Genomic DNA, 13,609 nt, shown 5'->3' on the forward strand with positions numbered 1-13,609 from the left:
CGTTGGAGAGGTTTTAGTTGGGGGCTGAAGGTGATGGCTAGTGGCGTTCTGTTGTTTTCTTTGTTGGGCCTGTCCTGTAGTAGGTGACTTCTGGGTATTCTTCTGGCTCTGTCAATCTGTTTCTTCACTTCAGCAGGTGGGTATTGTAGTTGTAGGAATGCATGATAGAGATCTTGTAGGTGTTTGTCTCTGTCTGAGGGGTTGGAGCAAATGCGGTTATATCGTAGCGCTTGGCTGTAGACAATGGATCGAGTGGTATGATCTGGATGAAAGCTAGAGGCATGTAGGTAGGAATAGCGGTCAGTAGGTTTCCGATATAGGGTGGTGTTTATGTGACCATCGCTTATTAGCACCGTAGTGTCCAGGAAGTGGATCTCTTGTGTGGACTGGTCCAGGCTGAGGTTGATGGTGGGATGGAAATTGTTGAAATCATGGTGGAATTCCTCAAGAGCTTCTTTTCCATGGGTCCAGATGATGAAGATGTCATCAATGTAGCGCAAGTAGAGTAGGGGCATTAGGGGACGAGAGCTGAGGAAGCGTTGTTCTAAGTCAGCCATAAAAATGTTGGCATACTGTGGGGCCATGCGGGTACCCATCGCAGTGCCGCTGATTTGAAGGTATACATTGTCACCAAATGTGAAATAGTTAACTATTTAGAACAACGCTTTACTGTTTACTTAGAACAACGCTTCCTCAGCTCTCGTCCCCTAATGCCCCTACTCTACTTGCGCTACATTGATGACATCTTCATCATCTGGACCCATGGAAAAGAAGCTCTTGAGGAATTCCACCATGATTTCAACAATTTCCATCCCACCATCAACCTCAGCCTGGACCAGTCCACACAAGAGATCCACTTCCTGGACACTACGGTGCTAATAAGCGATGGTCACATAAACACCACCCTATATCGGAAACCTACTGACCGCTATTCCTACCTACATGCCTCTAGCTTTCATCCAGATCATACCACTCGATCCATTGTCTACAGCCAAGCGCTACGATATAACCGCATTTGCTCCAACCCCTCAGACAGAGACAAACACCTACAAGATCTCTATCATGCATTCCTACAACTACAATACCCACCTGCTGAAGTGAAGAAACAGATTGACAGAGCCAGAAGAATACCCAGAAGTCACCTACTACAGGACAGGCCCAACAAAGAAAACAACAGAACGCCACTAGCCATCACCTTCAGCCCCCAACTAAAACCTCTCCAACGCATCATCAAGGATCTACAACCTATCCTGAAGGACGAGCCATCGCTCTCTCAGATCTTGGGAGACAGACCAGTCCTTGCTTACAGACAGCCCCCCAATCTGAAGCAAATACTCACCAGCAACCACACACCACACAACAGAACCACTAACCCAGGAACCTATCCTTGCAACAAAGCCCGTTGCCAACTCTGTCCACATATCTATTCAGGGGATACCATCATAGGGCCTAATCACATCAGCCACACTATCAGAGGCTCCTTCACCTGCGCATCTACCAATGTGATATATGCCATCATGTGCCAGCAATGCCCCTCTGCCATGTACATTGGCCAAACTGGACAGTCTCTACGTAAAAGAATGAATGGACACAAATCAGACGTCAAGAATTATAACATTCAAAAACCAGTTGGAGAACACTTCAATCTCTCTGGTCACTCGATCACAGACCTAAGAGTGGCTATACTTCAACAAAAAAGCTTCAAAAACAGACTCCAACGAGAGACTGCTGAATAGGAATTAATTTGCAAACTGGATACAATTAACTTAGGCTTGAATAGAGACTGGGAATGGATGAGTCATTACACAAAGTAAAACTATTTCCCCATGGTATTTCTCCCTCCCACCCCACCCCCCACTGTTCCTCTGATATTCTTGTTAACTGCTGGAATTAGCCTACCTGCTTGTCACCATGAAAGGTTTTCCTCCTTCCCCCCCCGCTGTTGGTGATGGCTTATCTTAAGTGATCACTCTCCTTACAGTGTGTATGATAAACCCATTGTTTCATGTTCTCTGTGTGTGTGTATATAAATCTCTCCTCTGTTTTTTCCACCAAATGCATCCGATGAAGTGAGCTGTAGCTCACGAAAGCTTATGCTCTAATAAATTTGTTAGTCTCTAAGGTGCCACAAGTACTCCTTTTCTTTATACATCTTTCATTAAACACAGCAGTAACAGAGAACTTAATTCTATGGGTCAATCATTATTCTTTTGGTTGACGATGAGTAGAAATAATACCTTTTATTTTATCACCAGATTTTGTCTAATGTTCTCATAACGGGTGCGAAGCAGCTCTGCACCTCTTTGGCACATGACAACTTGGGGTTTTCCCTGATTTGGCTGCACATTGAATATTTCTACCTACCAGATAATTATCAGCTGTTCATCAATTTAGTAAAAAATGAGGAGAATCTAACCAGTGAGCTGCTGAAAGTTTATAAAGAAGACGCAACTAAAATGGTGAAATTTTATGAAGAAGACACAACTAAAATGGTGAGCAAGGTTATCTGAATAGTTTTTCATTGTAGATCTTTTCAACATGTAATTGTAAATGGAGAATCATCATCAAGTGGATGTTTCTACTGTATCCGACAAGGACTGGTCCTTCACCGTACGCTATTCAACATTTTTATTGATTATCTGGAAGAAAACATCAAATCATCACTGATAAAATTTGCAGGTGACACAAAGATTTGGGGAGTGGTAAATAATGGAGAACAGTCACTGATATAGAGCGATCTGGATTTCTTGGTAAGGTAGGTGCAAGAAAAAAATATGTATTTTAATACAGATAAATGCATATGTATAGGAAAAAAGAATGTAGGTATATTTACAGGATGTGGGACTCTATCCTGTGAATCAGTGATTCTGAAAAAGATTTGGGGGCATGGTGATTAATCAGCTTATCATGAACTTCCAGTGTGATCCTGTTAGCAAAAGAGCGAATGCAATCCCAAGATACATAAACAGAGGAATCTTGAGTAGGAGTGGGGAGGTTGCATTATCTTTATATTTGGCTGTGGTGTGACTGCTGCTGGAGTACTGTGTCCAGTTCTGGTGTCCACAAGTGATAGAGTGATAGAATCAAGGAGCTCAATTAAGAGAAAGCTCAGGGGTGAGTTGAGTACAGACTATAAGTACCAACATGGGGGAACAAATATTTGATGATTGGATCTTTAGTCTAGAAAATAAAAGTATAACAAAACCCAGTGGCTCAAAGTTGAAGCTAGACAAGTTCAGATTGGAAATAAGGTATAATTTTTTAACAGTGAGGGGAATTATCCATTGGAATGATTTATTAAGGATCATGGTGGACTCTCCATCACTGGCAATTTTTCAATCCAGATTGGATGTTTTTCTAAAAGATCTGCTCTAGTTCAAAGAGGAAATAATTCAGGAAGTCAAAGTAGGTGATCACAGTGGCAATCTCTGATTCTAGGAATCCTCCATGTATTTCTCCGCTTCCAATCATAGAATCTGTAGAACCATAGGGTTAGAAGGGACCACAAGAGTCATCTAGTCTAGCCCAGTGGTTCTCAAAGCCGGTCTGCCACTTGTTCAGGGAAAGCCCCTGACGGGCTGGGCCGGGCCAGTTTGTTTACCTGCCGTGTCCGCAGGTTCGGCCGATCGCGGCTCCCACTGGCTGCAGTTCGCTGCTCCAGGCTAATGGGGGCTGCGGGAAGCGATGCAGGCCGAGGCATGTGCTGGCCGCCCTTCCCGCAGCCCCCATTGGCCTGGAACAGCGAACCGCGGGCAGTGGGAGCTGTGAACGGCTGAACCTGTGGACGCAGCTGGTAAACAAACCAGCCTGGCCCACCAGGGGCTTTCCCTGAACAAGCAACGGACCAGCTTTGGGAACCACTGGTCTAGCCCACTGCCAAAATGCAGGATTTGTTGTGCCTAAACCATCCAAAACAGATGGATCTAGTCCCCTTTTGAAAACCTCCAGTGAAGGAGCTTCCAGGACTTCTCTGGGCAGTTTGTTCCATTGTCCTACTGTTCTTACAATTAGGAAGTTTTTCCTCAGATTTAATCTAAATCTGATATGCTATAGATTGAACCCATTGCCTCTTGTCCTGCCCTCTGTGGGAAGAGAGAAAAACTTTTCTCCATCTTTTTTATGGCAGCCTGTAACCGTGCCTCCATGGGTCACAACTGAGAATACCAAATTCAGGCCAAACCCCTGAGAAATAGGGCAGATACACCCCAAGACTGGTTAATCTTCAATAGGATATACCAAACCAGCAACAAAAGTAAACTTCTGTTGCACCACACTGGCTAACAAAAAGTCAGGAACGCAGTTTTCTTAGGTATTTTAATCTTTGTATTACCACCAAAAACACTGGATTTAAAGACGTGGTTCTTTAAAACCAGTCTCATCAAACAAAATGTTCTTCTGATCCCAAAGGACCAGCCATACACACTGGTCCATATATAACTTAGATCTTACCCAAAAATCACGCTGATGCCAATCTTTTATTAGCTAAAATCAAAAGTTTTTTTTATAAAAAGAAAGAAAGGTGAGAGTTAAAATTGGTTAAAGGAATCAAATGCATACACTAAATGCAAAGTTCTTGGTTCAGGATTGTAGCAGTGATGGAATATTTTGCTGGTCTAAGTCAAGTCTCTGGTTGCTTCCAAATCCTTGGAAGGTCCTCAGTCCCTTGGTTTGAATGCTCCCATTAGTATAAGTCCATAGTCCAGAGGCTGGAGCAGGAAAGAGGCAAAATGGAGGGACTTTTATAGCTTCTGCTATGTGGAGGGAAACCCCTTGTTTCAAACAAAGCCCTCAGCACAGCTAGTGGAAAATCACAGGTGACAAGATAGTGTTTGAAGTCACATGGGCAAGTCAAATGTCCATGCATGATTCTGCTTGGATGCAGTAGACGCCATTACCTATATCTCAAACAGCACATTCACAAGAAAATCCATTCAAGGTAGATGGGCATCTTCCATTGTGAGTTAAATGTTCTTTTGATGGGCCACTCAATTTGAAGTACAATTCGAACACGGCTGCTATTCTGAAACCACTCAATTTGAATAGCCCTTCCAAGATGTGTAGGCAAATACCTTGTGGGCCTTACCCCAGGAGCAAACATTTGAAATCCAGGTATAGAGCCAATACTCATAACTTCTCTACATCCTTTCTGTACATTGGTGACCAAAATTGGACACACTACTCCACCTGAGGCCTAATTAGCGTTGAGTAGAGCGGTACTATCACCTCCTATGACTTGCATGCTATGCCTTTGTTACTGCAACCCCAAATTGCATTTGCTTTTTTTGCAATAGTTTCACCTTGCTGACTCATGTTGAGGTTGTGATGCACCACAAATCCCAGATCCTTCTCAGCAGTGCTGCTGGCAAGTCACATGTGCTTTTTATCATATAATGTTCATTGCACTGGGAGATGATCACTACAATTTTAAGCTGGTTTTGTTTGATGCAAGTGCTGTCTACACTGGACCAGGAGCTGTATTATCCAAACCAGTTTTAACCGCTCTTTAAAAATGGCTTATACCTGCCCTGGCCTTGTCCACAATAACAAGCCAAACAAGGTTAAATCCAAGGCAGCTTGAACCAGTTTAATACCATGGTTAAGGGCTAGCTCCCACTCCCCTTGATGTCAGTGGGAAGGTGGATTGATTTAATGGGGAATTAGATCAGACTTCAAACTTGGTTAAGTAACAAGATCCTTGACTCAGGGCATTTTGGTCCTGAAGAGGAGGGGAAATGATATTCTGTGGCACTCCATTATGGTGTGCACTGCTTGTAAACAAGTGTGGGATTTCTCTCCCTCTGTTTCACTAAGGTACTGCTTGTTTCTTTGCCTTGGCAGCTGGATGTGTAACACACTGGTGCAGCAGTTGTGATTGTATCTCGGCTGCTACTCCTTTCTTGCCATTAATGGGGTTATCCCTTTAGCTCAGATGGTAAGGGTCTTTGCCGCTCCCTGCTGATGATCATGTCTTGCCTGTGTGTGTGTGTGTGTGTGTATACATGTATGTGCAGCCACAGGTTGTTCCTTCGTAACCTGCTCCAGTTCTGTTACTTCAATTCTTCAGCAAGTGATACTCCTGCCCTGTCATTTTATCTGCTCTATACTTCCTACCCTGAAACACAATGGCTAGCTCTGAAACTCACAGGATTTGTTTTTAAATGTCCTTTTAGTTCGTAGCTCTTGATGCTGTGAACATCATCCTGAAGCAGCTGCAGCCCATAGAGAAGGAGCTTCTGCCATTCAACGCCTGCCTGAACTGGCTGAAAAGGATCAAGTCCATTAAGCACATTCTGGAGCTGATCACATTGGATGACTACCAGATGAGATTTTATCGTAACAAAAGGAAATTATTGAAGAGCGTATTGTGAATGTTAACCCCCTCCCACCAAAATCATGTCTATGTATTTTAAAGAATATAAACTTTGTTAAAACACGTAATAGTCAAAAATTTTATGTGAAACCTTTTTTTTCCCAGACAAAAAGATGGGTTTTCCATTAAACAGTTTTTTTGCAAGTGTCAGATTTCCTCCATATATTCTGAATTTATACAGAAAAACTTGCAAACTAAAAATTTAAAAAGTTTTGATTTTTTGCAATTTTTTTTATCAAAAACTTCAATTACTGAAAAAATTAGGGGGTTTGTTTTTTCAGTGAAAAGTCATAATTTTCCACGGGGAAAAAACTCCATGTTCCAATCAACTCTGTCAGATGGTGGCTCAGTGTTTGCTGTGGCCTCACTAGTGGCCGGCCTGCATAGAAGATAAAAGCCTGTTACATTGCCAGCTGTGTTACTCTATTAGTTCAAATGTAAACATCCTAGATCCCTTCATTAGTCCCTGATGTCCCCCTTCCTCATCCTCTGTGATGCTATTTACACCTGTGCAGACTGGATGTAAAAGTCTGCTACATCAGACTTCCCCCTCACACCAGTGGGAATGTTTTACACATATGTAAATAATGAGGCAGGGCACAAGTCTTTGGAGGATCAGAACCATTAATGGAACAGGCTTATCTTGTGATTCAAGGTTCAATATTTTATGTCACCTGCACACACTGGCTACTTGTGTTGCTGGTGCAAATCCTGCCTTTGGAAATGTGTATTTTAATATTATAGAATTGGGTGTGTGCACTGGAGAGTGGTTTCACCAGCTGGGACAAGAATCTGGAACAGGAACTGAGAAAGAGATGCTCAGGGGAATAGAGAACCTATCTGAGGACAGGAGACTAAAGGCTTGTCTTCACTGCCATGCTAAATCGGTTCCGCTGCCATCAATGCAGTGGCATCGATTTAGCAGGTCAGGTGAAGACACGCTAAATTGATGGGAGAGCACTCTCCCATCAACGTCTTTAATCCCCCTCAATGAGAGGCAGAAGCTAGGTCACCAGGAGAACATCTCCCAGCAACATAGCATAGTGTGGACACCGCTGTAAGTTGACCTAAGGTACGTTGAATTACATTACTTAAGTAACTTAACTAGTTAATGCATCCGATGAAGTGAGCTGTAGCTCACGAAAGCTTATGCTCTAATAAATTTGTTAATCTCTAAGGTGCCACAAGTAGTCATCAGAGAAAGGGAGGTTCTGAAAGAGCCCCCGATAGAGGCAGTGGTGGGGGGCAAACACCCTAACTGGTTTGAAGATGAAGCTTGATAAATTTATGAAAAGGATTATCTGACAGGGTAACCAGTGATAGCAGGGACTGGACTCCACAGCCCAAGTTGTCCCTTCCAGTCCTACATTCCTAATAAAACCCCAGATATTACTCGTGTCATGGCCCTTTCTCCAGAGCTTGTTCTAGCCACAAAGATAGAGCAAATCCACTCAGAAACCTTGGACCATAATCCCACTGAGGCTTTCCAAGCTTTATGCACACAGCAGAGGAAAGGACAAAGTTTTTTTCCTCCTTTGATTCCCCCTTGTTCAGGTTCCCCTTCATTTTGTAAGCTTCCCTGAACAGCTAGTAACAGTTGAACAGTCCCTGACTGCAATCCATCACACCCAGCCTGAGGGGATTGTGAGCCAAAGGACCGGTTTACATGTTCAGTTCCTATATCCAGGTGGCTGGTTTTGTCCAAAGATGTGGGGAAGAATTATTTTTCCCAGCAGACAAGACACAGCTACTCTCAGTGAGGCAATTCTGTCTCTTTTTCAGACATCAGTGGAATTGCACCAACATTGTCTACCTGCTCATCGATCACCTGCTACATGATGAAACCAATATGGACGAGAAGCTGCTAAAGCTCGTTGTGAAGCAGTTTGTCTTCCTCTGGAATGTAGGTGTATAAAACAGCGCCCCACTGCCCCTTTGAAACCGCATGGAACAAGAGGCTACAGCCCCTAGGACCCAGCTGAGATCGGAAGGACCGCTAGAAGAACTTTTTCATTCAAAACTTTTTTTGGAGAAAAATGCAGAGTTGGCAATACCAAAATGCTTCATGTCAGTTTTTCCAAATTATTTCAGGGAAAAAATCAAAATATTTCAATTTTTTTGTTTCCATTTCAAAATTTCCTTTAATTTTACTTTTTAATACAATTAAAATGGTCAAAATCAAAACAAAATATTTCGGCTTTCTCCAAAATGTTTTGTTTCTTACTAAACAAATTTGGCACAAAGCTCATTTTTCCCCAATTTTTTCGGAATTGCCAGCGAACTGAAAAATCCATTATTACCTAGCTCTAAATAATCCATTATTCACTCATCAGTTGAGGATTCACCCAACCCAGTCCTTCACCCACATGGGACGTGGTGTCCCCACAAGGGATCAGGAGGTAGCCTGCAGGTGGACCAAGCTGCATTGACCCTGGACAGTTCCCCCACTTACCGTCCCCATCTCCTGTGCACACTACACTAAGGCCATCTGCAGTCCTCATCCCAGAATTAGAGCCTTGCACAGGACAGAAAGTCTGTTTGGCACAGGATTTGAAAATTTGGCTTCATTCCAAATTGAAACAAAAGCTGAAAAATTCAAAATTTCCACGTTTTGATTATGATTTTCAATAGTTTTGGTATTAGATGACACAAAATATCATCTTGGTGTTACAGTGTAAAATATAATTTCTAGGTTTCAAGGTTTTGGTTTTCTGACAAAAAAAACAAGTTTTTTTCAGGAACACAGACAACACCCATTAAAGTTTTTATTCAGTAAATAAGCCAATTTTCTGTTGACAACATGTTTTGACCAGCCGTCCTCAGCTGGTGTTCCCAGTGATGGAGATGTGTGTGTGATATTGGGCACCCAAGTTTGCAAAGTTTGGCCCCAGATCTCTCTGAAAACCTTTGCAACCTTAATTCAGCCCCGATGCTTCTGCATTATGATCCAATCTTTAATTACATGATCATGTGCTATGGGTTCTGTCAGACTCCAACCTCATTCAGTGCACAGAATGAACAGTGAATGAGGGAGAGTATTTAAGGCTCTGGGCTGGGACTCAGGAGACCTGGGATCTAGTCTGGGCTCTGCCCTAGACTTCCTATGTGATGTTATACAAGACTAAAGGGGTAGAGTTAAGGTTGAATGGGCAACCTTGATTCTGGCATATCCTAACTTTTGAGAGCTTGCTTTTGCTAATGTAACTTTTTAAATACTTCTTGTATCACTTAGAATGTAATGACATTCATTATGCTTTATTTTCTGTAGTTACTGTACGATATTGAAGATGGTAAACCAGCAAAGATTTTTGAAAATGTGACAAAAGTGCTGAAGAGATGCAGCAACAATGCTGCTACCACCTACCTTGTGTAAGTCAAGCAAACAAGCAAAAAGACCATTGTGGGTAAATTTTCAATAAGGGTATCTTTCGCAGGCAATATGTCTATTAATTACACTTGCAAGTTAACAAAAATATTGTCAGGGATTCTCAACCTTTTTCTTTCAGAGGTCCCCCCACAACATGCTATAAAATTCCATGGTCCACCTGTGCCACCACAACTTGTTTTCTGCATATGAAAGACAGGGCCGACATTAGGGGGTAGCAAGCAGGGGCAATTGCCTGGGTCTCCATGCCACAGGGCTCCCATAAAGCCAAGCTGCTGAGGCTTTGGCTTCAGCCTTGGGTGGCAGAGTTAGGGCCCCAGGCTTCAGCCCAATGCAGTGGTGCTTCGGCTTTCTGTCCTGAGCCCCAGCAAGTCTAACACTGTCCCTGCTTGGAGGACACCCTGAAACCTGCTTGCAGCCTCCCATGTACCATGGCATACCTGTCTCAGCATTCAGTGCTATATCCACACATACACAAAGCATTTTGCATTATGTACCATGGGTGTGAACAACTGCCCCTCCTATCAGTGCCCCCTTGTGGCTGGGCACCTTCACAACAGGCTTATTTTCCCATTTCTCCTCTCAGGCCCCTTACAACTCCCCAAGAGCTCTCTTGCCTCAAAATTTTCCTCCTTGGGGCCAATTTATTATAAAAACCTAGTGCAAAGAATCCAGAACAAGAGTCCCACAATACATATAGACCTTAAATACCACTCTCTGGCACCTTCCACCACACTGGGGCTCTTTGTTGGTTGTCTCCTGTTCTTCTACCAGGAAAACCACCCCAGCCCTTTCAGCTGGAGTGCAACTCTTCTCTTTCCAGTGTCAATGCCCACCCACACTCCCCCAGACTCTCTGCTGGGAGATCATCTTCACCAAGGGAGCATCCATCGCTCCTTCTGTTATACTAACTTTCCAGCTCTCCTAGGTAGTGATGTCAATGGGTAAGCTCCTCCACTGCTGCCCTTGCCTTCAAACCTTTCCAGCCCTGGCTCTTTGGCTTGGGGAGGTCAGCCAGTGAACCCTTCTGCTGCTCCCCTGCCTTCGGCCTTTCCCCAGGAACTTCCTGCAGCTTCCTTCAGGGATGTCCTCCCACTTTGATTCTCCCTGATCCTTTGTAGCCCCAGACACTGCTCTGCATTTTAATTGGCCAAACTGGAAGCACCTGTTCTGGCAGAGCGGAGCAGGATCTGCTTCATTTAAAGGAGCCAGCCACTCTGTGACAGTCGGGCTTATGTGTATTGCCATGGAGCTTTGGGCCCAGCTATGCAAGTCTTTATTCATTATTATTTATTTTATGGACTCTGTAAGGCACAAGGCAGTGGAGAATCAGACCCCGTGAATTGCATCTTGCTTTCGTGGTGTCTTTCAGGAAGGGTGTGAACAAATGCAAAAGCTGCCAGAACGAGATCACTGACCCAGCTGAGCTGCCCTGCGGGCACATTTTCTGCACACAATGCATCCGGGAGTGGAACATCAGGCAGTGCAAGATCTGCAAGAAGAGTGTCCCCGAGGATTACACGCCCACTGCCTCCCAGATCACCAGCTACTGCACAGGTTTCAGAGTCGCCTGACTCTGTGATTTGGGACACTTGTTTAGCAACTGTTAATCTGAGTTACTGACAGTTGTCCAGAATGATTGCTGCTTCTTCGGGTGATTGCTCATGTGTATTCCACAATAGGTGTGCATGCTCGCCAAGTGCACCAGTGCCGGAAGTTTTTCCCCTAGCATTACCCGTAGGGGAGTGCCCCTAGCAACCCCTGGAGTGGCACCTCTATGGCGCAGTATAAGGGGCACTACGCGCTCCCTACACCCTCAGTTCCTTCTTGCCGCCAGTGAAGGTGCATTGGAACTGCTCTACTCCAGCTTGTCTGTAGCTTTCCTCTTGAACTCTTGTTCGTTCATAGTTAGTAGTACCTGTAGTTAAAGTAGTTTAGATTAGTGTTAGTTTAGTGCTACCGGGTCAGGGCATGCCCCGTGCCCCAGGCTTTAAGTCGTGCGACACTTGCAGGCGGCCAGTGCTAGTGAGTGACCCTCATGCGGACTGTTTATGCTGTCTGGAGGAAACCCATCTCAGATATCGCTGCAAGATTTGCAGATCTTGCAAGCCTTGGACCAAAAAAGAAAGGGACATTCAGCTCCGAGCCATTCTGATGGAGTCGGCGTTGACTCTGACTCCGGTGCGCCACTCCAAGTCAGCACTGGGTACTGCGGTGTCAGTGTGAAGTGACCCTTCGGTGCCTTCCACCAGTCGGCACTGCTCCGCATCCACGGGGCACACCAAGAAGGCTAAGAAGAGGTCTTCTCTGCCAAGGCACCGGAGCAAGACCAGGGGAGAGACTAGACCCACGTTGTGCAGTTCTCGGTCCCCATCGGCCTCCAGGCCTCTGAGTCAGGTTGAGCAGAGTAGCCCGGCCCATTTGGCGCAGGCTTCCCTGGATGTCCGGGTGCCCTCCACGCCAGAGGCTCTGCAAGCAGCCCAGGACATTATGTCTCTGCCAGTACTGGGGCACCACCAACGCTGGCTCCCCGGTCCAGAGGCAAGCCACCGCTGGGATCTCCACAGTCGCTTCCTGGTCGGTACCATTCGCAGTCGAGAGAATGTTCCTGATGCCGTTCACCGCTCAGCGACCATCCCGTCTGTAGTCCAAGCCGGTCACCATCAACCCCCACCAGGTTGTCTGGCTGGGTTCCGACTGACAGGGGTTCCAGGCACCGCTCCTCCTCGAGGGACCATAGACCTCGCAAGGGGAGCGGGCCCCATCGACACTGAGACAGATGGCATCAGAGGTCCTCATCTCAGAGAGGCTACCGTAGCGTGTCGCGATACGGGCATCGACACCGTTCCTGCTCATCGTCTCGCCCCAGGACCCCATCGCGGCACCGCTCCCGCAGTCCCGGGCATCAATCGCCGGCACGTTGCCGGCACGAATCTGCCTGCTGGAGCTGATCACAGAGCAGCTGCTAGTGGCAGTACCTTTCCTCCACGTCGGGATCATTGTCTCATGGTTGGCACCATTCCCGACGCCACCACTCCTCCCGGTCCAGGGATAGAGGCAGGTCGTAAGCCAGCCCGGCCTCCCTTCGTAGTCATCAGTCAATGGGACAGGCTAGTTAGGCTGAACAGCTTGTTCCGCCGGTGCCACAGCAGGTGCAGCGGCACTGGGCTCCTTGGTCGGCACCTGGTACCAATGGGCACCGTGGCCCCCAATGCAGCTCTCAGTGGGGGCTCGCTCAGTGGCCGGAGCCTTGGAAAGATGGTCAGCCTCCCAGAAAGGAGTCAGTGGGGCATACATCTTCAGTTCCATGCCTGGAGGGCGACCAAGTGGTGGGACCTCTGGTACCGGTGGGTACGCAGAGTACCGCACCTGCATCCTCACCCTCTTCGATGAGGCAATTACGGCCCCTCCTCCCTCTGTTCTGCAGAAGGACTCTAAAGCCCACCAAGAGCTACTGAAAAGGGTGTCATCAAGTCTCAGCCTTCAGGCCAAGGAGGTGGAGGAGCCCTCGGACTCCCTCTTCAACATCCTATTGGCCTTGGTACCGGGCAGGGTGGCCCTCCCACTCCACGAAGGGATGGCAAAAATTTAAAATGCCTTGTGGCAAGCCCCGGCTTCCTTGCCCCCCATCTCTAAGAAGGCAGAATGGAAGTACTTTATGCCCACCAAGGGGCATGAATACCTGTACACCCACCTTGCCCCCAACGCCCTGGTGGTTGAGTCAGTCAACCACAGGGAGAGGCAGGGCCAACCAGCCCCTACTCCAAAAAATAAAGACTGAAGGAGGCTGGACTTATTTGGAAGGAAGGTTTATTCATCCTCGAGTTTCCAGTTAAGGGTGGCGAACCATCAGG

The 13,609-nt window shown here is 46.0% G+C and overlaps 1 protein-coding gene across 1 annotated transcript in view; it reads left to right on the forward strand.

Annotated features, from left to right (window-relative positions):
* Positions 1-13,609, forward strand: part of LOC119856882 (E3 ubiquitin-protein ligase rnf213-alpha-like) — a 175,927-nt gene that overhangs the window by 108,121 nt on the left and 54,197 nt on the right. Inside the window, 5 exon segments of the mRNA XM_043516118.1 lie at positions 2,256-2,459; positions 6,171-6,364; positions 8,153-8,273; positions 9,639-9,739; positions 11,128-11,297. Coding sequence (XP_043372053.1) covers positions 2,256-2,459; positions 6,171-6,364; positions 8,153-8,273; positions 9,639-9,739; positions 11,128-11,297 — 790 coding nt within the window.

The sequence above is a fragment of the Dermochelys coriacea genome, chromosome 6 (genome assembly GCF_009764565.3).
Source record: "Dermochelys coriacea isolate rDerCor1 chromosome 6, rDerCor1.pri.v4, whole genome shotgun sequence".
NCBI classification, from domain to species: domain Eukaryota; kingdom Metazoa; phylum Chordata; order Testudines; family Dermochelyidae; genus Dermochelys; species Dermochelys coriacea.